This window comes from Rattus norvegicus, chromosome 19, assembly GCF_036323735.1.
Source record: "Rattus norvegicus strain BN/NHsdMcwi chromosome 19, GRCr8, whole genome shotgun sequence".
NCBI lineage: Eukaryota > Metazoa > Chordata > Mammalia > Rodentia > Muridae > Rattus > Rattus norvegicus.
The window spans coordinates 50,525,295-50,550,744 of NC_086037.1; the positions used below are offsets into that span (position 1 = coordinate 50,525,295).

General features: G+C 44.3%; 1 protein-coding gene and 1 pseudogene across 9 annotated transcripts in view; one reads left to right on the plus strand and one right to left on the minus strand.

The window, feature by feature from the left end:
* Positions 1 to 25,450, minus strand: part of Gfod2 (Gfo/Idh/MocA-like oxidoreductase domain containing 2) — a 48,320-nt gene that overhangs the window by 16,669 nt on the left and 6,201 nt on the right. For 2 of the 9 annotated variants that reach the window (XM_063278027.1, NM_001107421.1), the window contains exon 2: positions 1,090 to 1,433. In XM_063278027.1, the coding sequence (XP_063134097.1) occupies positions 1,090 to 1,348 (259 nt within the window). In that variant the 5' untranslated portion in view covers positions 1,349 to 1,433. Of the gene's footprint in view, positions 1 to 1,089; positions 1,434 to 12,930; positions 13,031 to 17,006; positions 22,839 to 22,915; positions 23,288 to 23,319; positions 25,446 to 25,450 lie in introns of those variants that run through there. The other 7 variants (XM_063278028.1, XM_063278026.1, XM_063278025.1 and 4 more) reach the window with 7 other exon arrangements.
* On the plus strand, positions 21,552 to 21,927 carry Snrpg-ps2 (small nuclear ribonucleoprotein polypeptide G, pseudogene 2; annotated as a pseudogene).

The following is a 25,450-nucleotide window of genomic DNA, read 5'->3' on the forward strand; positions in this document are numbered from 1 at the left end:
AAAGAGCAAGAGAGACAGATCCAATAACAGAAGGAAAGAAGGGAAGGGAAGAGAAGAGAAGGAAGGAAAGAAAAAGGAAGGGCGGGCTGGAGAGATGGCTCAGCGGTTAAGAGCACCTGACTACTCTTCCAGAGGTCCTGAGTTCAATTCCCAGCAACCACATGGTGGCTCACAACCATCTGTAAAGAGATCTGATGCCCTCTTCTGGTGTGTCTAAAGACAGCTACATTTATATATTCATTTATATATAATAAATGAATAAATCTTTAAAAAAAAGAAAGAAAGAAAGAAAAAGGAAGGGAAGGTAAGGGGAGGGGAGAGAAGGGAAGGGAAGCCAGGAGCAGTGGCACATATATATAATCCCAGCACTCAGAAGGGCGAGGCAGGATTGTGAGTTGGGGGACAGCCTGAGCTACATAGTAAAACTCAAGATATGATGAAAAGAAGAATCTGCCTAGAGTTCACAAGCAAGAGGAACTCACTAGGAACCTGAAGAACAGCTCACCAGGCCACACCCAGTGAGGACCAGAAGGTCCCCAGGCACAGTTTCCCAAGAGAGTGGCCATGTGAACAGGCTGTCAGGCCTGGCAGAGAGCCTTCCTGCTGTCTGGCAGTAGAGATTACAGTTTGCCAGGAAGGGTGGTGCTCACTACAGTCAAGGGCTGACAAAGCATGGGAAACAGGAGCCTTCTAGACAGCCTCCTCTCCTTCCTGTGGTGCTGTGCACTACAGCAGGACAGAACAAACACAGCCATCACAGCTGGTATCTGAGGGTTCAGGGGATACAGACTTCCCAGGGGCAGACTTGACACTGAAGGAGTGCAACCGTCTCTAGCTCTCTGATGGGCCAAGTCTCTGCTCTGAGGGTTAGTAGTGAATAGGGAGTAGAGAGGATTGCGCCCTTACTCCTCTTTAGAGCTTTTAGAACCTCCAGCATGTCCTTCCCCACTCTGCCCTAGTGATATCCCAGGATACCGCTACCTCCAGATGTAGACAAAGAAGGAGTGGCCAGGCCTAGGAGAGGGCAGTGAGCTGTGGAGGAGCCCAGAGGAGGAAAGAGTCTGCTCGCTGTGGCCTGACGGTGCATACCTAGAGCCTTCACAGATATCTGTCGGGTGAGCGGAGGTGGGATATTGATGCAAACCAGGTCTACATCTTGATGCAGCAGAACGTCATCTGTCCGGCTGGTGTAGAAGGTGATGTTCATCTCCTCGGCCAGCTGCTTTGCCTCTTCCTCTGTCTTTCCCCACAGGGCCTCCACGGTGAACCCCTCCGCCCTCAGCAGTGGGACTAGGACCCGGGCTGAGCTGCCGGTCCCGAACACACCCACTCCTGGCAGCAACTTCATCCTGGCCTCTGCTCAACAACTCATCTCCTTACAAGGGTCCCCACAATGGAGCTGACCTTCTGGTAGTCCTGATCAAGCATGGCTCCTAAAACAGAAACGAACTGGTTAGTGGCAGAGATTACACTCAGAGGAGCCGAGATTCTAAGGCAATTTGGAAGCAACAAGTTCTCTATCTCCAAAGCACAAATAAAGTATTTTTCCAAAATAAAAAGCTGAAGAATCTTGTTCCTGGAACACTGGATACCATAGTCACCTACTGGACACAGAGAAAACAAGCAAACTATGAGAAGTAATGAGAAGTTGGGATTTAGCCTTCAAGGCTTCAACCACAAAATAAAGACATCTTTAAACTTCCCTCTTCTAAAACACAAAAAGAAATGATTCTCTTTTCCTTTTTTGTAAACAAGATATTCACCCTGGAGCACTTGGGAGTCCGAGGATGGAGTACTGTATGTGTAAGGCCAGCCTGGCCTACGTAACAAAAGTCTGTCTCAAAAAAAAAAAAGACTGAAAAAATAATAGAACAAAGAAGCCATGCATGGTGACACACACCTGTGTGGCACTCAGGAGGTGACACACGCCTGTGATAGCACTCAGGAGGCAGAGGCAAGTAAATCTATGAGTTCAAGTCCAGTCTGGGTACAGAATGAGCTCCAGGACAGCCAGGGCTGTGTAGAGACTCTGTCTCAAACAAAACAAAACAAAGACTGAAAAACCAGGGTAGCTAATAAAAATGACGGGTTAGATAAGTAACCCTGGGGCCACTAAAACCATGAGGTACAGAGACCTCAACTACTACCTGAAAGACATTCACCACATACTCACTAAAAAGCAGGGAAATCCTAGTCCACAGGGCAGCCCTGCAGCATGCTGTACGCCGGGACAGTGTGCCTACGTTACGCTGTGAACCACTGAAGTGAGCACAGCATAGGTGCTGGCAAGTCCAGAGCCTTCAGGATTTTCTGTTCTGTTTGTTTGTGTGTCATCAGGATATTTACTTATTTACTTATTTGTACACAGGGTCTTATGTAGCCTAGTGTGACCCCAACCTATGAACCACACTGTTTTAGGTGTGGGACTGAACCCAAGGCTTCACAAAGCTTTCTACCAAATGAAGCACATCCTCAGCCCTGTTTTGGTCTCTGTGTGTACCTTATTTGTTGTGTTCATGCAAGCGTGCACACACACACACACACACACACACACACACACGCACATATATATGCATAATTTTTTTTCTTTTTTTTCGAGCTGGGGACCGAACCCAGGGCCAAGCGCTCTACCACTGAGCTAAATCCCCAACCCCCATAATTTTTTGTCAAAGCAGAGTTTTTCTGTATTTCCCTGGCTGTCCTGGAACTTGATTTATAGACCAGGCTGGCTTTGAACTCAGAGATCCACCAGCTTCTGCCTCCCAAGTACAGGGAGTAAAAGGCAAGTACCAAAGGAGGTGTGTGTGTGTGTAAACACCAGTGTGTAAAACAACAGCACAGGTTAGATTGTTTAATAACCTGTTACGCCCACTGACTCAAGGGCAGCTTAGCACCATGTGGAGGCTCTGCGGAAGCGTGAGGCTAGGCAAGCTGGATAAGCAGGCCCTTCCCGCACAAGCAGGGACAGCCAGCTTTTTTTTTCCTGCTTTACTTCCTGTGGCCACTCTTTCTCACCCCTACATTTCTTACTCTGCATCCTAAAATTTTTGCATATGTCTTTCACATGCTCCTGAAAATCTAAATACACGCCACCTCACCAAGCTCACATGAATGCCGGTCAGCACATCTGGTCAGGACTTCAGAACACAAGCGCAGAGGTAACAGGGAAGGCAGCACAGACAGGTTCAAATCCTGACTCTGTCACCTGCTGGATGGCTTTCAGTAAGTCAGTCACTGTCTTTCTCCCCACCCACTTCTCCCTGCACCCCTCTGGTTTTTTGGGACAATATTCCATACTATAGTCTAAAACTCACTGTGTAACTCAGGCTTAAGTCAAACTCACAACAATGTGTCTGGCTCAGCTTTCCTAGAGCTGGGTTAAGGTGTGTGTGGTCCATGCAGCCACAGCATTTATCCCTTTTTTTAATTTTAATTTTATTTTATGTACATTGGTGCTTTGTGTTTTGCCTGCACCCATGTCAGTGTGGATGCTGGGAATTAAACCCAGGGCCTTTGGAGGAGCAGCTGTGCTCTTAACTGCTGAGCCATCTCTCCAGCCTCTCTATGCTCAACACTTTAAAAAGATTGATTATCTACCTTTGATCTTACATCTCTGTAAATGCTGTGTGTGTGTGTGTATTGTGTGTGTGGTGTGTGTAGTGTGTGTGTATAGTGTGATGTGTATGTGTATCTGTGTGTGTGTGGTGTGTGTGTGTGTGGTGTGTGTAGTGTGTGTGTACAGTGTGATGTGTATGTGTATCTGTGTGTGTGGTGTGTGTGTGTATGTGTGGTGTGTGTAGTGTGTGTGTGTACAGTGTGATGTGTATGTGTATCTGTGTGTGTGTGGTGTGTGTGTGTATGTGTGGTGTGTGTAGTGTGTGTGTGTATAGTGTGATGTGTATGTGTATCTGTGTGTGTGTGGTGTGTATGTGTGTGTGTGTGGTGTGTAGTGTGTGTGTATAGTGTGATGTGTATGTGTATCTGTGTGTGTGTGGTGTGTATGTGTGTGTGTGGTGTGTGTAGTGTGTGTGTGTACAGTGTGATGTGTATGTGTATCTGTGTGTGTGTGTATGTGTGGTGTGTGTAGTGTGTGTGTGTGTATAGTGTGATGTGTATGTGTATCTGTGTGTGTGTGGTGTGTATGTGTGTGTGTGGTGTGTGTAGTGTGTGTGTGTATAGTGTGATGTGTATGTGTATCTGTGTGTGTGTGGTGTGTGTGTATGTGTGGTGTGTGTAGTGTGTGTGTGTAGTGTGATGTGTATGTGTATGTGTGTGTGTGGTGTGTATGTGTGTGTGTGTATAGTGTGATGTGTATGTGTATCTGTGTGTGTGTGTATGTGTGGTATGTGTGTGTATAGTGTGATGTGTATGTGTATCTGTGTGTGTGTGGTGTGTGTGGTGTGTGTGTGTGTATGTGTGGTATGTGTGTGTGTGTGTGATATGAGCAAAGTACAATGAAAAATGTTTGAAAATGCTGTAAGCTACCTCATTATTTTATATGCTAAGTAACATTTTTAAAAGAGAAAAGATTTATTGTCAGGTATGAATAGGAGAAGTCTTTCTTTTTCAAACTACATGGAAAATGTTGAGATGCGCTGTTTTATGTTTGTGGTTTTCTAAGGGAAGGGGCTTCTTTTGGCTTACAGTTCTAGGGATCCATCATGGTATTAGCCAACAGCTGCAGGAGGGAGCTGCTTATAGAGTCCACCGTCAGGAAGCAGAGAGCAATACCATCTTTGTTTTTCAAGACGGGGTTTTCCTGCATGGCTCTAGCTGTCCTGGAACTTATTCTGTAGACCAGGCTATCCTTGAACTTAGAGATCTTCCTACCTCTGCCTCCCAAGTGCTGGGATCAAAGGCATGTGCCACCATTGCCTGGCAAAAACTCTTTTTTCTTTAGATAGGATCTCATGCATTTCGGGCTGGCCTCCGCCTCACCATGCAACTGGTGAACTTGAACTCCTAATTCTGCAACTTGTGCCTACCAAGTGCACTACCATAACCAGCTCAAAGTTATACGTTGTTTCAAGTTTAAAATGTTTATTATTATATGTGTGAGTGTAGACATGCACATATCAAGGCACACATACAGAGGTCAGAAAATAATTTCTGGGAATTAGTTCTCTCCACCATGGACTCTGAGACCCAAACTTAGGTCATCAGGCTAGCGCAGCAGGTGCCTATGCCACTGAGTCATCTCACCAGCCCCAAATTCCATTTTCAAATAACCAACGGAAATAGTGATATCTAATATTCAGGAGGAGCAAAAGCAAACAAACAGGTAAGTAAATCGTGGGGACTATGGAGATAGCCCAGAGGTAAGAGTTCTTGCAATATAAACATGAAGACCTGAATTCAAATCAACACCTATGTAAAAACCAGGTGTGGCTTTGTATGCCTGAACCCCCAGCACTGGGAGACAGAGACAGGTGGTTCCCAAGAGCTTGCTGGCCAGCAGCCTAGGCAAAACGGTGACCTTCTGGTTCAGTGCAAGATCCAAGGGAACAAGTAAACAGTAATAGATGAGGCCATCGGCATATTTCTCTGGCCTCAATACCTACATGCATAGATGTGGGCAGCCACACACTTACAGGCATGAGCTATAATCTCCTACACACAAATCAAAAGCTAACAGCTGTGTGAGAGCACGCAGGTAACCGATAGTCAGTATTAGTCTATCTTTAAGTCCACAAATCTTCTCTTAAAAGCTGAGAAAACAGAAGCTCAGGGACTTTTCCAGCACTCCACAGGTGGCTATGAGCAACAGATCTACCACAAACAGTGGGAAAACTTCCCCAGGTTATTAGCTTCCTGAAACCATCAAAGTTACTGTGTAACATGTATGCACTCAAAGCAGCTCAACCCATCCTTAGTGATCAATGGGAGCCAGTAAGTTTCTTCCCCTATCAAGACTCACTGCTTGCCTCTGATCTACTACTCGGCCAACACAAATCTGTTGATGTATCACATCTCTGTGGGAAGTTTAGCTGGAGGCTGTGGAGTATAGAAACATGAAAACCCCATGCTCCATGGGATGACAAGTCACAAAGGTAGGCAGGAGCCAGAATGGTGGCATCAAATGGTAGTCCAAGGATGAGGATTTGGGCATAAAGTATGCCCAATTCTCCTGGTCTGCCCTGCTGCTTCAGGCCAATCTCTAAGGAGCAAGACTAGGTCTTCAGGCTTCCACATGAGTCACTAGAGGGATCTGAGAGCAGGGAGGCTGAGGCATTTATCCTCTGACCTCTCTTTTCAAAGATGAGGTTCCAATAGATTTATGTTCTTTGACTGAGGTCATAACCCGTGTGGGGACTCTACTGAGGATCCTGTTCCTTGCCCATGGTTTTTGCTGGCTTCCAGTCACACCCACTTTCCCTTCATTGTACCTGGGATGGGAGCAAGACCTGGGATGGGAGCAAGACCTTGACAGTCTCTTGGAGCTCTGCCATCCAGTATAGGGCCATCTGGCTGTTCATTAAATAATAATCCCCTCGTTCAATGTTTCTTATTAACCTCTGAGTATACAGGTCATTTCCTGTAAGCAGCTATGTTCCACTGACTTCCTTTTTTTTTTTCTTTTGTTTTTTTTTCAGAGCTGGGAACCGAACCCAGGGCCTTGCGCTTGCTAGGCAAGTGCTCTACCGCTGAGCTAAATCCCCAACCCCCACTGACTTCCTTTTTAAAGGTGGCACAAAGAAGACAGATTAGGGGACACTTGATATAAAGAGATAGTTATAAAACCAGAAGACAAGGAAAGGCTGGGGAACTGGCTCAGTCAGTAAAGTGCTTGCCACAGAAGCCTAAGGACCTGTGGTTGGATCCTTAGTATCCCACAAAAGCCAGGGCTTTTCATAAATGGTAGCACATGCCAAGAAAGAATGATCCCTGGAACCTCCTGGACAGCTAGTCTAGCTGAATCAGAAAGTTCCAGGTTCAGTGACATACTCTTCTATTAAAAAAAAAAAAAAAGGTGGAGGTGTTGGGGAGATGGCTCAGTGGTTAAAGCACTTGTTACATAAGCAGGAATTCAGATCTACAGAGAAGGTGGAGACAGGATCTCCAGAGTAAGCTGGCTAGCTAGACTAGACATATCGGTGAGCTCTGTGTTTGACTGAGAGATTTGACTCAAAGAGTAAGATGCACAGCGATGTAGGAAGACCTGTACTATCAACCACAAGCACATAATACATGTACCCACACATATACATGTAGAAAAGACACAAAACAAAACAAAAAGTAGAGGGGTGGTGTCAAGATGTTTCAGCAGGTAAAGGCTCTTATCGCTAAGCCTGAAGACTTGAGTCTGATCCCTAGAACTCACACATTAGAAGGAGACAACCAATTCTCACACATTGAGCTAGACCTCTACACTTGAGTCATGGCATATGCACACTTATACATATGTGTGCATGTGGTGTCTTAGTTAGGACTATTGCTGTGATGAAATGCCATAATCAAAGCAACCTGGGAAGGAAAGGGTTATTTTCTCACAGTTCCACAGAACAGTTCATTGTGGAAATGGCCATCTTACCAAAAGCAACCTACAGATTTAACACAATTCCCTTAAAAACACTAATACAATTCTGTACAGATAGAACTCCTGGAGGCATCACCATCCCTGATTTCAAGCTGTACTACAGAGCAACAGTAATAAAAACTGTACGGTATTGGCATAAAAAATAGAAAAGTTAACCAAGGGAATCAAGTCGTATACCCAGAAATAAACCCACTCACCTATGACACTTGATCTTTGACAAGGAAGCCAAAGTAATACAATGGAAATAAGAAAGCATCTTCAACAAAGGGTGCTGGTCCAATGGATGTCTGCATGTACAAGAATGCACATGGATCCATATTATAACCCCGCACAAACTCAAGTCCAAGTGGATCAAAGACCTCAGCATAAATCCAGATACACTAAACCTGACAGAAGATAAAGTGGAATCTCTCCATTCTCTACAGAGGAAACCCTAATGGCTAAGAAGCACTTAAAGAAGTGTTCAGCATCCTTAGCCATCAGGGAAATGCAAATCAAAATGACTCTGAGATTCCACCTCACACCAATGAGAATGGCTGAGATCAAAAGCACAGGAGACAGTTCATGTTGACAAGGATGTGGAATAAGGGGGACACTCCTCCATTGCTGGTGGGAGTGCACATTTGTACAGTCCCTTTGGAAATCAATTTGGTGGTTTCTCAGGAAACTGGGACTAGATCTACCTCAAGATCCAGCTATACCACTTGTGGGCATATACCCAAAAGATGCTCCACCATATCACAAGGACACGTGTTCCACTATGTTCATTGCAGCTTTATTCATACTAGCCAGAAGCTGGATTCAACCTAGGTGTTCCTCAACTGAAGATGGATAAGGAAAATGTGATACATTTACACAGTGGAGCACTACTCATGACATCTGCAGGCAAATAGATTGGACTAGAAAAGATCATCCTGCGTGAGGTAACCCAGACCCAGAAAGACAAACATGGTATGTCCTCATAAGTGCATGTTGGAAGTAAAGGAGAACTATGCTAAAATCCACAGACCCAACGAAATAAGTAACAAGGAAGGTTCAAAGAGGGACGCGTGGATCTCAGAGGGGAAAATAGATCAGATATTGCAGGTGGAGGGGGAAAGGGTGTTTGGTAGGGAGGGAGTGGAAATAGGAACAGGATGGATCAGGTTGGGGGAGAATGGAGGGAGACAGTATCTGGAGAAACAACGAGAATGGGAGGGGCTTCCTAGAAACCTAGGGCAATGGAAGCTCACAGGAATATGAGGGTGATCCTAGCTAAGACTCCTACAGATGAAAGATATGGAGCCTGAACCAACTGTCTTCTGTAACAAGGCAAGACTTCCAATGGAGGGATTAGGACACCAACGCAGGCACAAAACCTTCAACCTACAGTTTGCCCTGCCTAGAAGACGTTCAAGGGTAAAGACGGAGCAGAGACTGAGGGAAAGGCCAGCCAATGACTGGTCCATCTTGAGAATCATAACATAAGAGAGAGGAAACCCAACCCTGACACTGTCAATCATATTCTACTATATCTGCAGTCATGAGCCCAGCATAACCGTCATCAGAGAGGCTTCACCCAGCAACTGACTGAAACAGATGCAGAGACCCACAGCCAAATAATAGGTGGAGCTTGGGGAATCCTATGGAAGAGGGGGAGGAAGGATTGAAGGAGCCAAAGGGGCCAGGGACATCACAGGAAAAGCTACAGAATTAACTAACCTGCAGCCACAGGGGCTCACAGAGGCTGAACTGCCAACCAGAGAGCATGAATGGGACTGACCTAGGCCCTCTGCATGCATGTAACAGCTGTGTAGCCCAGTCTTCATGTGGGACTCCTAACGTGGGAGCAGGGGCTGTCTCTGACTCTGTGCCTGCCTCTGGGATCTTTCCCCTAACTGGGCTGCCTCAGTAGAAGATGAGTCTAGTCTCAACTGCAGCTAGATATGCCAACACTGGTTGATATCCATGGGAGGCCTCCCCTTTTCTGAAGAGAAAGGGAGAAGGAGAGGATGGGGAGTAGAGGACAGAAAAGGACTGGAAGAAGAGAAAGGAGGGAAACTGTGGTTGGGATGTAAAGTAAATTAATTAATTTAAAAAACAAGCAGTGGGGTTGGGGGTTTAGCTCAGTGGTAGAGCGCTTGCCTAGGAAGCGCAATGCCCTGGGTTCGGTCCCCAGCTCCGAAAAAAAGAACCAAAAAAACAAAAAACAAAAAACAAAACAAAAAAAAAACCAAACAAACAAAAAAAAGCAAGCAGTGAGGGCAAGAACTCAAGGAGGGCAAGACCTGAGGGAGAGGCCATAGAGGAGTATTTCTTACTGGCTTGTTTCACATGGCTTCCTCAACCTGCTTTTTTAATAAAGATTTATTTATTTATTTTATGTATATGAGTACACTGTAGCTGTCTTTAAACACATCAGAAAAGGGAATATGATCAAATTACAGATGGTTGTGAGCCACCATGTGGTTGCTGGGAACTCAGGACCTCTGGAAGAGCAGTCAGTGCTCTTAACCGCTGAGTCACCTCTCTAGCCCTCAGCCTGCTTTCTTATACAACCCAAAACAAGAAGCCCAGGGATGGAACCACCCACAATGGGCTGGACCCACCCCCATGATTCACTAAGAAATGTCCTACAGGATTGCCCACAGCCCAATCTTTTTCTTTTTTTTTTAAGATTTATTTATTTATTTTATATATATATAAGTACACTGTAGCTGTCTTCAGATACACCAGAAGAGGCAATCAGATCTCATTACAGATGGTTGTGAGCCACCATGTGGTTGCTGGGATTTGAACTCAAGACTTTTAGAAAAGCAGTCAGTGCTCTTAACCACTGAACCATCTCTTTAGCCCAAGGCAATTTCTTTTTTTCTTTTTTTCTTTTTTCTTTTTTTCGGAGCTGGGGACCGAACCCAGGGCCTAGCAAGCGCTCTACCACTGAGCTAAGTCCCCAACTCCCCCAAGGCAATTTCTTTTTTTTTTTTTTTTGGTTCTTTTTTTTGGAGCTGGGAACCGAACCCAGGGCCTTGCGCTTCCTAGGTAAGCGCTCTACCACTGAGCTAAATCCCCAGCCCCCCAAGGCAATTTCTTAATTGAGGTTCCCTTCTCTCAGACGATCTTAGTATGTATCAAGTTAACATAAAAACTATTTTGTACACATGCACATACAACTAAATTGTTAAACTATACATTTATATATTAAATATACATATGTTTCCTATTATATATATTTAATATAATTATATGTGTGTATATATATATGACAGTGGGAGCCCATGCATATATTCTTTGTCTCAAAAAAAAAAAAAGGAAAAAAGCTTAAAAAATATGTATACATGAAATAAAGTAGAGGGACTAAAGAGATTGTTCAACAGTTAATAACACTGGTTGCTCTTCCAGTTCAATTCCTTGCACCAGCATGGCAGCTCACAACCATCTGTGGCTACAGTCCCAGGGTATCCAATGTCTTCAGTATGCATTGTACACCCATGGTACACAGGCATAAATTCAGGTGAACACCTAAACTCACATAATAATTTTGGCGAGGGGATCTCAAGACAGAGTTTCTCTGTGTGGCCTTGACTGTGCTGGAACTCACTCTGTAGACTAGGCTGGTCTCAAACTCACATAGATCCAAACTGCCTCTATCTCCCAAGCGCTGGGATTAAATGTATGTGCCATCACTGCTCGGCTAAATAAATAATTTTTTAAAAGGTGGAAAACAATTAGGCGAGATGTTAAACACTGACTGTGGTGTCCGTGCAATGCAGTTCACCAAGCCCAGAGAGACTAGGATGGGTGATGGCAGGAATACAGTGGCTGGAACAGACAAACACCAAGATGAGCTAATAACAGTCAGAAAGAGCATCCAAATCAGCATGGAGCTGCACATCTACCTCTCATGAGCATGGAAACAATCTCTCAAAATATTAGGTTAGGAGTGGTGGCTCATACCTTCAATCCCAGCAGCTGAATCTGAGTTCAAGACCAGCCTGGTCTACAGAGCAAGTTCCAGGACAGCCAGGGATACATAGTGACCCCCATGTAGTTTGGTGGTTTATTTTTTTTGTTTTGTTTTGTTTTGTTTTTAAAAAAAAAGCAAAACCCAAACCAAATCTAGCCATGTGTCAAAGGACAATGTATCCTGACCAAGGCAGGTCTGATCCAAGAGTACCAGGGTGGTTCAGTTACTGCAACTCAAATAGCAACAGGATAATTCACTAAATTGCATTAATTTGAAATGTGTGTTAAATCTTCTTTGTTATTGTTTTGTTATTGTTTTTTGAGACGGTTTCTCTGCGTAGCCTGGCTGTCCTGGAACTCACTCATTAGATCAGGCTGGCCTTGAATTCAGAGGTCTACCTGCCTCTGCCTCTGCTCCTGTGCTGAGATTAGAGGTATGCACTACTACCAGTGGGTCGATTCCTGGAATTTTTTTTTTAAAGAAATAGGAGTAGAGGGTCTGGAGTGGCTCAGCATTTAAGAGCTCTTGCTCTTATTGCTGGAAGAATGCCTGAACATGTAACAACTTCCTGAAATGCAATCAGACATTATCCATAGCCTCCAGAAACATAGCACGACAGACAGGCATATAAGCAAATCTGTCTTAAGGTATGATACAGCATAGTGGAATATTTTCCTAGTCACAATGCTCAAGTGGAGGCTTCAGGAGTTCAGGAGGATCATGTGTTCAAGGCCAGAGCAGCATGTGTTCAATACATGCTGAGACCCCCCACACACACACAATATGCTAAGTAGGTGCTTGCATGTAGCACAGGGAAAGCACTATTAAGCACAGGGCTGGAGGTGGCATGAAGACGGAAGGCTTCCTGGAGGAAACACTGTAACAGCCCAGAACTGGTGAGAAAGGCAAGTGATAATAAAGTCCCTATCACTTCATGCCAAAGCCCTTCTTTTCTTTTTTAAGATTTAATTGTGTTATGTAACTGAGTAAACTATAGCTGTCTTCAAAAGAGAGCTGACCCCATTACAGATGGATGTGAGCCTCCATGTGGTTGCTGGGAATTGAACTCAGGACTCCAGCCCTGACAGCTCATTTCTGTCTCTCAGGCTATTTTTTTTTTTTCTTTTTTCTTTTTTTTGGAGCTGGGGACCAAACCCAGGGCCTTGCGCTCTACCACTGAGCTAAATCCCCAACCCCCTCTCAGGCTATTTTAGTCAGAGTATTTTTCTTTCTTCCCTCCCTCCCTCTCTTCCTTCCTTCCTTCCCTCCAACCCTGCTTTGAGACAAGATTCTAACTCATGGCAATTCAACTGCCTCGGCCTCTTGTGTGCTGGAATTACAGGTATGAGTTTGAGCACTCTTCTTCTGCAGATGGGCTTACATCCTGAGAAATCCTCCATTCCCACAGAGCATTCGTGACTGTGCTAGGTTATGGGTACTCAATCACCTACTGTGTAGACTCCAGGTTAGCTTACTGTTTGATAGCCAGTTAGACATTAGCAGGATGAAAGGACACTGGGATGGGTCCATTTCTCAGTCAAAAGTTTCTAAAGCCAAAGAGAAAAAGCAGGATTCGGTAACTGAGCAGAGAAATGGGACCCGAGTCATCTCTGACTCTGGGAAGGGACATGATATGCTTAACTGCCTGATCCTTGTTTACTGATAACTAGTCCCAGTCCCAGAAGCCCCAGGTATGTCCATCTTTGGCTGCCATGGATAGCACTAAAGCAGACCAGCACAAAAATCACAAACATTCTTAAAGCAGTGAGGGGTTTTGTTTGTTTTGCCTTTTAGATTTTTTGTTGGTAACTCAACTGCACGGTTCTCAAGCGTGAACTTTGTAGATGATGAAATTGTACTGCAACATCAAAGGATTGGGTTCACCTGCAGGAAACCTTTCAAGATTACTACACAGCAGACAGCGTCCTGGATGAAGCACAAATACATCCTATCGCCCCCTTCAGTGTCAGTCCAAATGGGCTTTTCAATGACCCCCAGAAAAACTGTCTGCCCTTAGAAAATTTGCCTAAACTAAGGGGACAATGGCCTCTTTGCCCACTGTCCACTCTCAGCCCTTGAGATTGTTTGGCTCTGTAATATTTTTGTTATTAGTCTGTAATAAAATACCTCTCTTTGACATTACATTCTCTGCTTCATCTGAATTCTTACAGTGGAGATCAAAAGGACCAAGGAAGTAAGGGGAGTGCAGACAGGGGTCTCAGTGGCAACACTGCTTAGCCAGTAGCAGTATCGTGTAAGCTTTAAAACACTGTGTTTTCAGGTAGGTCTTACTACTCAAGATATCTGGGGCCAGGAGAGAAGCACAAAGGCATCCTGTGGGATCAGGAGCGACACGACCAAATTATTCCTACTACCTTAGCTGACACTAAGCCAACTGCCAGTTGTATGAATGAGATTAGGTTAGGCCATCAGGTTCCATTTGTCTTAGACTAGACTACCCCAGGAAGTATGAGAAGTAAACATTTGTCTTAAGTTCTTGAATTTTGAGGCTGTTTGTTGTACAGTAAGAAGTTAGCTAATATACTTCTCCATGGATTGAACTCCTATAACCTTCATAGGGTCTGCCTCACAGAGTCCAGTCTGTTCCACCTGGTTTATCAATAGACTGAAGTGGAGCCCCACAGCTACACTAAGCTCTGTTCTTGCTGCGCACCACACTTTCTATTAGACAGCTTAGGTTTCTTCTGTTTCTGTCAGTCTTGGAGACTGAACTCAGAGCATATTTACAATAACGAAATAGTCTACTAACCTACATTTATTTTATTTTTGTAGTGCTGGGGATCCAATTCATAGTCTTACACATGCCACACAAAAGTTGTCCCAGTAAATTACGACTGTAGTCTTTTATTCCCTTGATTTTTATAAATTTATTTTATGTGTATGAATGCTTTGCCTGCCTGTATAAATGTGCACAAGTGTATGCCTGGTGCCCACAGAGGTCAGAAAAAGGAGGTAGATCCCCTGGAACTGGAGTTACAGATGGTTATGAGTGCCATGTAGGTACTATGAATTGAACTCAGGTCCGCTCTAAGAACAGCCAATGATCTTAACAGCTGAACTGTCTCTTTAGCCCTAAAACAGTGAAGATTAAAAAGGGGCTTTAAGGGCTGGAGAGATGGCTCAGCGGTTAAGAGCACTGACTGCTCTTCCAGAGGTCCTGAGTTCAATTCCCAGCAACCACATGGTGGCTCACAACCATCTGTAATGAGATCTGATGCCCTCTTCTGGTGTGTCTGAAGACAGCTACAGTGTACTTATATATAACAAATGAATAAATCTTTAAAAAAGGGGGGGGCTTTAAACACTTGCTTATCTGCATGAGGCTGGGTTCATTCCTGCATAAAGCAAAAGAGAGACAGTTCCAAAGTGTACACAGGTCATAAAACACATGGAAACCTCATATATTGATGATGGAAGTATAAAACCACTTCAGAAATTAGCCCCAGCTGCCCTAAAACTCACTCTGTAGATCAGGCTAGCCTCCACAGAAATCTGCTTGCCTTTGCCTCCCTAGTGCTGGGATTAAAGGTGTGTGCCACCACATCCAGCTTAATTGGCAATTTCAAAGAATAAATTTATACATATCTTAGTCCACCTATAACATTCCTGTTCATAGGTTTTTACCTAAGAAATGAAAACCTATAGCCATTAAAAAATGTATACAAATGCCCACAACCAATCTAAACTGGAAACAAACCTAAATGTTTATCTATAGGAGAATGGTGGTGCTGTGATGTAATGAAATACAGTAAAGTAGTAAATTAACTATAAACTAAGTAGCTATAAATACAGACAACAATATGCACAAACCTTAAAAACATGCTGACTGAAGGCCAGCCATATACACTATCCCATTTGTAGATTCCAGCTACCTGAAGGACAGACAGACAAACCTTACAGTGACAGCTGCCCAGTTCCATGATGGTAGATAAGGTTAGAGTGAACCAGGAGAAAACACGAGGAAACCACCTATGGGGCTACGTAGGCATTTGTATGCCTTGAGATTCTATAGTTAAAGTTACATGGTGATGTGTGTGTGTGTGTGTGTGTGTGTGTGTGTGTGTGTGTGTGTGTATGTGTGTGTCAAAACTCATTAGACGAAAAATTGAGATTTGTGGGTTTGTTTAACTGTATGTGAATTACTCCTTGATTTTCTTTGGTTATGTAGCTCAGACTAGACTCAAACTCACAATAGTCCTCCTGCCTCAGCCTTCTGGGTGCTGGGATTACAGGTATGGGCTGTACAGGTACAGGCTTCAGGAGGATGAAAACTGGCACCACATAAGGATTAAACTAGTGAGGCTCGGTGATGGGGTACGGGGTATGGCAGGGGAACTGAGAGAGTTAAAGGTCAATCTAAGCTACAGGGTGAGCCTTCCTAAAAGGCTCTAAAAAAGAAGGAAGGAAAAGAAGAAGGACATTGATGATATATATGGAATAATTTATATGTATGCAATTCTAAATGAGAAAGGCACCATCTACAAGTTGGGGTTGAACATGATGAAAACTCTGATCTTGGCAGTCCAGTAAAGAAATAAACACATCGGTTCAATGCCATAAAACACTGGACTCAAGCCAGCTCAGTGGTGCACACCTTTATCCCCACCCCCACACTAAGGGTTAGAGGAAGGCTAATTTCTGTGAATTCTAGGTCAACCTGGTTTACATAGTAAGACTGTCAAAAAAAAAAAAAAAAAAAAGCTAGGTTGGGGGTTGGGGAGATGGCTCGCTCAGTTTAAAGCTCCTGCCATGAAATCTGAGGACCTGGACCTGAGTTCAGATCCCCAGAATACACAAAGCTAGACTTGGTAGTACTATAATCCCAGAACCCCTTTAGGGGTCTAGGAGACGGAGACAGGAGAATCCTCAGAAGTTTGTGGCATTTGTAACAGTGACCCTGTCTCAAGCAAGGTGAAAGACAAGAACCAACACTACAGGTTGGCCTCTGACCTCCACATGTGCCATGGCACTCACAAACACAAACACGCGCACACACGCACACGCACGCGCGCACACACACACACACACACACACACACACGGTTGGGCAGCCTAACTTACTATGTAAGTTCTGAGTCAGTGAGCGATCCTGTCTCAAAAAATAAGGTAGAAGGCACTGAAGAAATGACCCCTGTCCCACATATGCCACTGGTCTGGCTTCCAGTTTATGAGGGGGAGCCACTCTGGGGAGGGAGCACATAGCTCACTGGTAGAACACATTCTCCTCCCAAAAAAAGCTTCCCTCTGCAAAGCAACCCAAGCCTCCACACAACTGCATATCTTCAATATAAAATCTGTCTGGAATAGGTAAATCAAAAGAAGTGAAATGTTCTGAACCTTGAGCTGCAATACTACACTACATAATACTACATATTTAGTCATCATGGATAAAAACCTAAACCTAGCTGATACTTGTTCACACACAGTTAAAATATGGCTAAGTGCAGGGGTCGGTTCTCACACTCACCCCACTTAATCTCTCTGCAACATTGGATGGACTTACCACCCTCCTTGGCAGTTTTCTTTTCCCGCCTGCTAGAACATAAATGTGTCCCGATTTTGTTCCCGTTTCTCTGGCAGCTCCCCAGACCCTTGCTAGTTTCTCCTGATAACCAATGTAACTACCACAGCTCAGGCCCAGCCCATTTCTCTTTTCTGTTTATATTTGCTTGGTGATTCTACCAAGTCTCATGACTTTAAATACCATCTATTCCCTAGTGACTGCTAAAGTCTGCTAGATCATTTGCTTGGAGTCCAGACCAGTATAATCAACTACCTATCTGACCTCTCCATCTGAATGTTTAATATGGATCTGAAACTTCAAACATCCAGAACGAAACACTGATATTTCTATTTATTCCACGGTGCCTACATCACTTACACTGGTAACACAAATGTTCAATGGCTCAAGCCAAAACCTTGGAGTTATCCTTGTTTCCTCACACTTGATATCTGATCCATCAACACATCTTTTGTCAACTGTCTTCCTAAACCAAGTGCTTTTCACTTTCTGTCACCATCACCTAAGTTCAAGTGGCCACTTCTACATTTCTGTAATAGCCTAACTGGCTCCCAGCTTCCAATCTATCTCCCTACACTGCACCTGCAATCCACTCACACAGCACCAAGAGTGATCTGACTCAAGTGTCATTCAGATCAAGTTACTTGGCCAAAGGCTTTCTCGTGTGGAATAAGAACAAAACTCTTCCACTGACCTACAAAGCCCTACACGAACTGTCTGCCCCCTTCTGCTGCCTACTGTATCTTATGACCTTATCCACCAAGACAGACATAATGGTTCACTGCTGTGTATATCTCAACATGCTGGTTAGTTGTCTCATGACCATTACAATTGAGATACACTCTACCGAACAGAAATCCACTTGCCTCCTGCTTTCTTCCAAGGCCTCTCAAGTATGGTCTTTTTTCTATTTCTGTAGTACTAAGGAAATTGGCCCTAAAGTCTCATATATGACAGGTAAGTAAGTATTCTATTAGCGATTTCCCAACATTTTAAACACAGACCTATAAGACCAGGTTTGTGGCTGTACTGTTGCTGCTGTTGCTTTACCTAACAATCTGCTAGAATTTATGCTCCCTGGGAACAAGTAATTTTGGGGGCTTGGAGGAGTCTATTTTTCCAATGTTTTATCACTGATGCCTAGTATATAATACATGTTTAATATTTTCTGAAGGGCTGGAGAGATGTTTCATTGGTTAAAAGCATTGACTGCTTTTCCAGAGGTCCTGATTTCAATTGCCAGCAACCACATGGTCACTCACAACCATCTGTAATGGGATTTGATGCCTTTTTCTGGTGTGTCTGAAGACAGCTACCCTGTACTCATATAAATAAAATAAACCTTAAAATTTTTTTCTAGGGGTTGGGGATTTAGCTCAGTGGTAGAGCGCTTGCCTAGGAAGTGCAAGGCCCTGGGTTCAGTCCCCAGCTCCGAAAAAAAGAACCAAAAAAAAAAAATTTTTTTTTCTAAAAAAAAAAAAAGAGAGAGAGGAAAAATTCAGATCTTGTTTCTACATAATCGAGACACCAAGATACATTTATTGATCTAATAAAAACTGTATTCAGATTGGCTGGAGAAATGTCTCACTGGTTAAAAGCCCTTGCAGAGAGCCTGGTTCAATTCCCAGCATCCTCATGGTCACTTAAAACAACTGTAACTCCAGTTTCAGGGAATCTGACAATGCCCTCTTTTGACCTCCTAGGGCACCAGGCATGCTTATGGTAGACATAAATACATGTATGCAAAATATTTGCACACATAAAATAAATGTAGTCAGATGTGACAGTGTACACCTTTAATCTCAGTAGTCAGGAAACAAGGGCAAGAGGACCTTTGTGAGTTCAAGAGGCTAGCCAGGGTTATAGTGACCCTGCTTCCTTCCTTCTTTCTTTCTTTCTTTCTTTCTTTCTTTCTTTCTTTCTTTCTTTCTTTCTTTTTTTATTTATTTTATTTATGTATGTGAGTACACTGTCCATGTCTCAGACACCCCAGAAGAAAGAGGGCATCTGATCCCATTACAGATGGTTGTGAGCCACCATGTAGTTGCTGGGAGTTGAACTCAGGACCTCTGGAAGAGCTGTCAGTGCTCTTAACCACTGAGCCATCTCTCCAGCCCCGAGACCCTGTTTCAAAACACATAAATCAACAACAAAAAACCCATGTAAATAAATAAATAAATCTAAAAACAATGTATATAGAGATGGGCATGGTAGTTCATCCCTGTAATCATAGTACCTAAGAAGCTGAGGCAGGAGGATTTTGAGTACTAGGTCAACCTAGACTACATATTGAGACCCTATCTAAAAGACAAACAGAAGAAAAGCTATACATAATTTAGTAGGGTCTTGGGATGTATCCAGCTATAACTAAGAGATCTCTAGCTACAAAATCCGTTATGAGGCTGATACACAGTACAGTATCTGAGTAGCATGGGTGAAACATTGGTTTGATTCCCACTAACACTGCAAGTAGGTGTGGTGTCTTAATCCTAGAATTTAGGAGGCAGACACACAAGAATCAGAAGTTCAAAGTCCACCTCGTCAACACAATGAGTTCTAGGCCAGCCTAGATTCCAAGAGACCTTCCCTTAAAAAAGGAGAAAGAGAGGGAGAGAGAGGGAAGGAGGAGGGCAGAGGGGGAGGGAGAGAAAGACAGAGTTCCAAGGGACATGCACCTCTGGGAAAAAGACAAGGCAGGAGATTTCCTGTTAGGCTTGGAAGTTCATGCCTGTATCCTAAATACTCAGTGCCATGATAAATCTTTGTCTCAAGAAAAACAAGGGAGTTGGTTCACTCAGTCTACAAAGTAACTGCTAGATAATAATGAAGGGACCTGCACTTAGATTCCCAACACCCATGGAAAAAGCTGTGGGGAGGGGGTACCCAGTAAGCCCCTTTGTTAATACCAGTGCTGAGGAATCAGAGGCAGGAAGACTTGTGGCTTACTGGCGGGCTAATCTAGCCAAATTTGTGAACTCTAGATTCAGTGAGAGAACATGTCTCAATAAAAAAAAAAGGGGGGGGGGGCAGAGAGAGTGAATGAGGACAACTGTTACCAATCTCTGGCTTCTACACACCCACCACACATACACACACCACACACACACACACACCACACACACACCACACACACACACACACACACACACACACACACACACACACACACACACACACACAAGTTTATGTCATTAGCTTGAGGCTTGAGTAGTTACTGGCTCAGGAAAGCAAACAAGCCTCAGATGGCAGCAAACTGAGGCCTGGGAAGAGGAGCTGCCAGCCCTGTTTGGAGGGCCACAGTAGATAAATAGTAGGGAGGCCGTGTTCAAATACAGAGACCCATGTAAAAGGAAGGAAAGTAACAGTGACCCAAAAAAATGCTAGTGACTCAAATTTAACCAGTTTAAAAGAAACGTTGACAATGCAGCCTCCCTGCCCCTCTCTGCCTTCACAGTCTGTCACCACACCCCACCAACAGTGATCCTGAGGTCACTTGAATCACCCACTGTTTTTCCTGTCCTGAATATTAACATAACCCCACCCCCTAGGTAAGCCCCACATTTCTTGTCAACACAGCTACTCAGTGGGGCAGGACACTTTCCATCTCACTACCTTCCCACTTTGCCCCCAGGCTGGTCACTGTCAGGCTCCTTCAGTTCCTCTGTGAGAGGCTGGAAGGTTCTAACTCCTCCTGGCTAACTCCTCAGAACTGTCAGGTCTTCACTTAAGCACCACCTCCTCTGAGAGCCTGTGTCCTTGGCTAAGTGATTCTGTTCAGTGTTCCCACAGCAACCTGGGCTTTGGCAATCTCAGTCCCCACATGCCAACTCTCTAATGTATGTTAGGAGGGCAAGATAGGGCTTCTCTCACACACTGCTGCATTTCCACACAGCACAGTTTCTGAAGGAGTCCAGGCTGCAGAATGTTCAGTCACGGAATGAACACAGGAACGAATGGATGTGAGAATGAATTAAGTCAGGCCCAAGCCTGTAAGGAAGCTCCTAATTTTGTCTGTGTCTTTCTGGTTTTAGACAAATGATTATTTTTACATCTTAAGAGTGTATGCTGGGCTGGCAAGATTGGCTCAGTGGCTAAAAGTGCTTGTCGTCAAGCCTGACAACCTGAGTCCAATCCCTGGGGCCAGGCCCACGTGGCCAAAGAAGAGAACTGACTTTGACGGTCTTCTGACCACCACACAAAAATGTGGTATGTGTGCATACACACACATTAAAAAATGTACTTAGGGTTGGGGATTTAGCTCAGTGGTAGAGCACTTGCCTAGAAAGTGCAAGGCCCTGGGTTCAGTCCTCAGCTCTGAAAAAAGGGAAAAAAAAATGTACTTAATGAAAAGAAAGAAGCTGTATTTTTTTAGAGTGTAAACTACCTAAAGTATCATCTCACTTAAATAATACTGTAATAATTCTTACCCTAAGGAATGCCACGATTTAACATCCAGTCCAAAGAAAATCTTCAATATAGCACAATTCTTGAGGACAGTAAGAGATTTAGAGAGAGAGAGAGAGAGAGAGAGAGAGAGACAGAGAGAGAGAGAGAGAGAGAAAGAGAAATACCAGTGCCAAGCCTGCCTTGCGCGTGTCTCTGAGGCTGCTAACTCCTTTGCCGTTGTGCCGTGTCACTGAAGAGTCGCCATGAGCAAAGCCCACCCTCCCGAACTGAAAAGTTTACGGACAGGAAGTTGTCATTGACGTTAAATGGCGGCAGGCGTGTACGAGGAAGACTGTGGGGCTGTGATCCCTTTATGAACCTTGTGATTGATGGGTGTGTGGAGATGGTAACCAGAGGGCAACAGAACAACATCGGGACGGTGCTCATCCGAGGAAGCAGCATCATCGTGTTAGAAGCCTTGGGAAGAGTCAAGTGTATAGCTCACTGTTACATGTGATGACACGGAGTTCCATCCTCAGTATCGACACAAATGGGAGAATAAAAAACACAAAACATAAAAAGGCTAGTTTTTCATTTTTTAAAAAACCAGAAACCTGTTGGGTACCATCTGACTTTTAGCAACATTCACATGGCAAAATTTAATTAGGAATGTACCTCTGATGCTCCCCTAGCCTTTCTTATAAACCCTTTCATGTCCAGAATTGAGCCAGTATGATGGACAGGCCAAAAAAAAAGAAAAACAAAAAACAAAAAAAAAAAAAAAAAAAAAAACTTAGGGCTGAACCCCCAAAACAGAGACAACCGCACCTCATCATAAGTGCTTGGGCCAGGGAAACACACAGCTTCTGATCTCTGACTGAGTTCAAAGCCAGAGGCTGGCAGACAACTGGTACTTAGTCTGAAATGCTAGCATGAATGCCTTCAGAGAGAGGGAGAATGCTTTTCACCAACAATTATGTTCTGACTGAAAACCAAGAGATGAAGCTAGGCATGGCAACGTACAACTATAATACCAGCCCTTGGGAGGCTGAGGCAAGAGTTTTAGGCCAGCCTTCGCCATACAGCAAAACTAGACTCATTAAAAAATGAAATCGGGGGGTTGGGGATTTAGCTCAGTGGTAGAGCAAGTGCAAGGCCCTGGGTTCGGTGCTCAGCTCCGGAAAAAAAAAAAGAAAAAAAAATATATAAATGAAATCGGGGGGCTGGAGAGATGGCTCAGCGGTTAAGAGTACCTGACTACTCTTCCAGAGGTCCTGAGTTCAATTCCCAGCAACCACATGGTGGCTCACAACCATCTGTAAAGAGATCTGATGCCCTCTTCTGGTGTATCTGAAGACAGCTACAGTGTACTTATATATAATAAATCTTTTAAAAAAAAAAATGAAATCGGTTATGGGTGCACACCTTTAATCCCAGCATTTGGGAGTCAAAGGCAGGCAGATGTTTTTGAGTTTAAGACTTGCCAGGGCAACATAGAGACCTACCTCAAAAACAAAGCAAAATTAAACAAACATCAAAAACAGAGGCTGGTGAGATGGCTCAGGGCTTGATGTCATTTGCTGCCAAGAAAGACAATCTGAGTTCAGTCTCTGGGACACACATGGTAGAAAGAAAAGACATTCAATATAAGTTGTCCTCTCACCACCACAATAATGTACATAGATAGATAGACAGGCAGATGGACAGAGAGACTCTCTCTCAGACACACATACACATACACCCCAGGCAGACAATCTCAGTGCCTCTTTCTCTCTCTCTCTCTCTTTCTCTCTCTCTCTCTTTCTCTCTCTACACACACACACACACACACACACACACACACACACACACACACACACACACACACCAGAAAAGGGAAGGAAGTGGAAAGGAAGAAACTGAGTCTTACCAATCTGTTCCCACAAATATTGTTTATCTGAATAGTGCCTTCACTGACTCTGTGCATGGTCACATATTTCCGTCTTCCCACTAGGAGCAAACCCAAAAGCAGGACAAAGAGATGTTATCCCTTAGCTCCACTAGTTGACTGGGCAGTCAACTTGCTGGGTGGCCAACATGGGATCAGAGCAGAGGCACCAGCTCTCCACCCTATCCATCTGTATGCAGGCCCACTGCCTAGACTGGTGACCTATTCTGGGAAGCACAGCTAACTAGCTACCCTATGTACACAGCCAGCTACCCTATGCACAAAAGGTCAGCCAACTGGGTCATAAAGGAGAAGTAAGTGTTAACATGCATGTGTAACCATGGATACATTGGTTACTATTAGGTTGCAGAGCATCAGCAGGTAAGAGAAGCATTACTCTGCCAGCTCTATCAGATCATCACTGGGCTTTGTTTCTTTCATGTTACATTTATTTATTTAGTGTGCACATTTGTAGAGGGCAGAGGACAATTGGTAGGATTTAGTATGTAGATACTATGTAGATACTAGAACTTAAACTCAGGCTGTCAGGACTTTACCCAGTGAGCCTTCTAACTGGCTTTTTAAAATATCTCCATAATAAAGTGGGCACCTGATTGTAATCCCAGCACTCAGGAGACAAAGGCAGGAGAAGTACTAGGAGCTTGAGGCCAGGTGGGACTACATACCAACCATCGATCAGACCAGCCTGGGCAAAAGTAAGATCCTGTCTTAAAGCAAATAGATAGATAGATAGATAGATAGATAGATAGATAGATAGATAGATAGATAGATACCCCACATACACCACAGACACACGTTACACACACACTCCACACACATTACCCACACATACCCCATACACACACACACACCCCACATATTGCACACATGAACACACACACTCTACACACACATACACAGACCACAGACACATCCTACAACATGGCCCACACCTTCCAGTTGTCAGGCTGTGGAGCCAATTAGAGCAAAAGTTCATCAAATGCTGGTTATATAGCAAATATGAGGGCAGCCTGAGTAACAGGAGGCACTTTCTCAAAAACAAAACACAAGGAAAAAAAACAAAACCTTTTCTCTGATATTGCTTCAATAGTAGGTACCAGACTGACACCAGCCTTGCAACACTCTCAGCCCTCTCTGGCCAAGCAATTTAATTTACTCCCTCAATTGTATCATGACTCTGTTGACAACCTAACTTCCAACCTCGCCCTGATGAAGCAGCTCCACTCAGGCTCCCTTCTAAGGGTCTGCTGGAAATCCCCGCTGGCTGGCTGGAACCAGCTTTCTCCGACCAAACCGACCGGAATTCCTCCTTCAAGCCCGAAAAGGTCCTCCTGTGCCCCGCCCCACCCCCACCCACAGACAGTCGCCAAAGTTCTTTCCTCACTAGTTTCCTACCATTTTTAATCACAAGGACTCAGGCACTGTGCCAGCCAGGGCCTGAGCACACAGGAGTGATTCAGACAGGCTATGGCCCTGGAGCTCAGTTTCCACCTCTTGCTTGTCCCTAGCTGAACAGAGACTGGTGTGAGACCTGGGAACCTGGCTGTGGCAAGCCATGAGGTAACAAACATGGTTTGTCCTTTAGGCATGGAGGGCAAACCCTCCAACAATGCACTTATCTTAGCAACCCCTAGACTCAGTATGTTACACAGTTTGGCTTTACTTGTGGTGTCAAAATCAAGGTGAGTTTTTACTTAAGAAGCTTTTCAGTGGACAAACTGATTGACTTAGCCTTAAGGCTTTCTCCTTCTTGTTTGCTTTTGGCTTTGAAACAAAATCTCAATATATAAGTCTTGGCTGGCCTGGAGCTCACCATATAGATGAGGCTGGCCTTGAACTCCTGCCTCAGAGAGCCTCCTGCCTCAGTCTCCCAACTGCTGAAATCACAGGCACAAGCCACCATGCCCACTTGTGTTGCATAAATCTGCTCACTAGGGCTGGCAGAGTGGCTCAGTGAGTAGAGACACTCACCCCTAGGCTTACAGATCAGAGCTGCATCCCCAGAACCAGCATGACAGGAGAGAAGTGTCAAGTTCTAAAGGCTAGCTGTGGTGCCTACTCTTCTCATCCTCCCCCACCCCTAAACATCAGC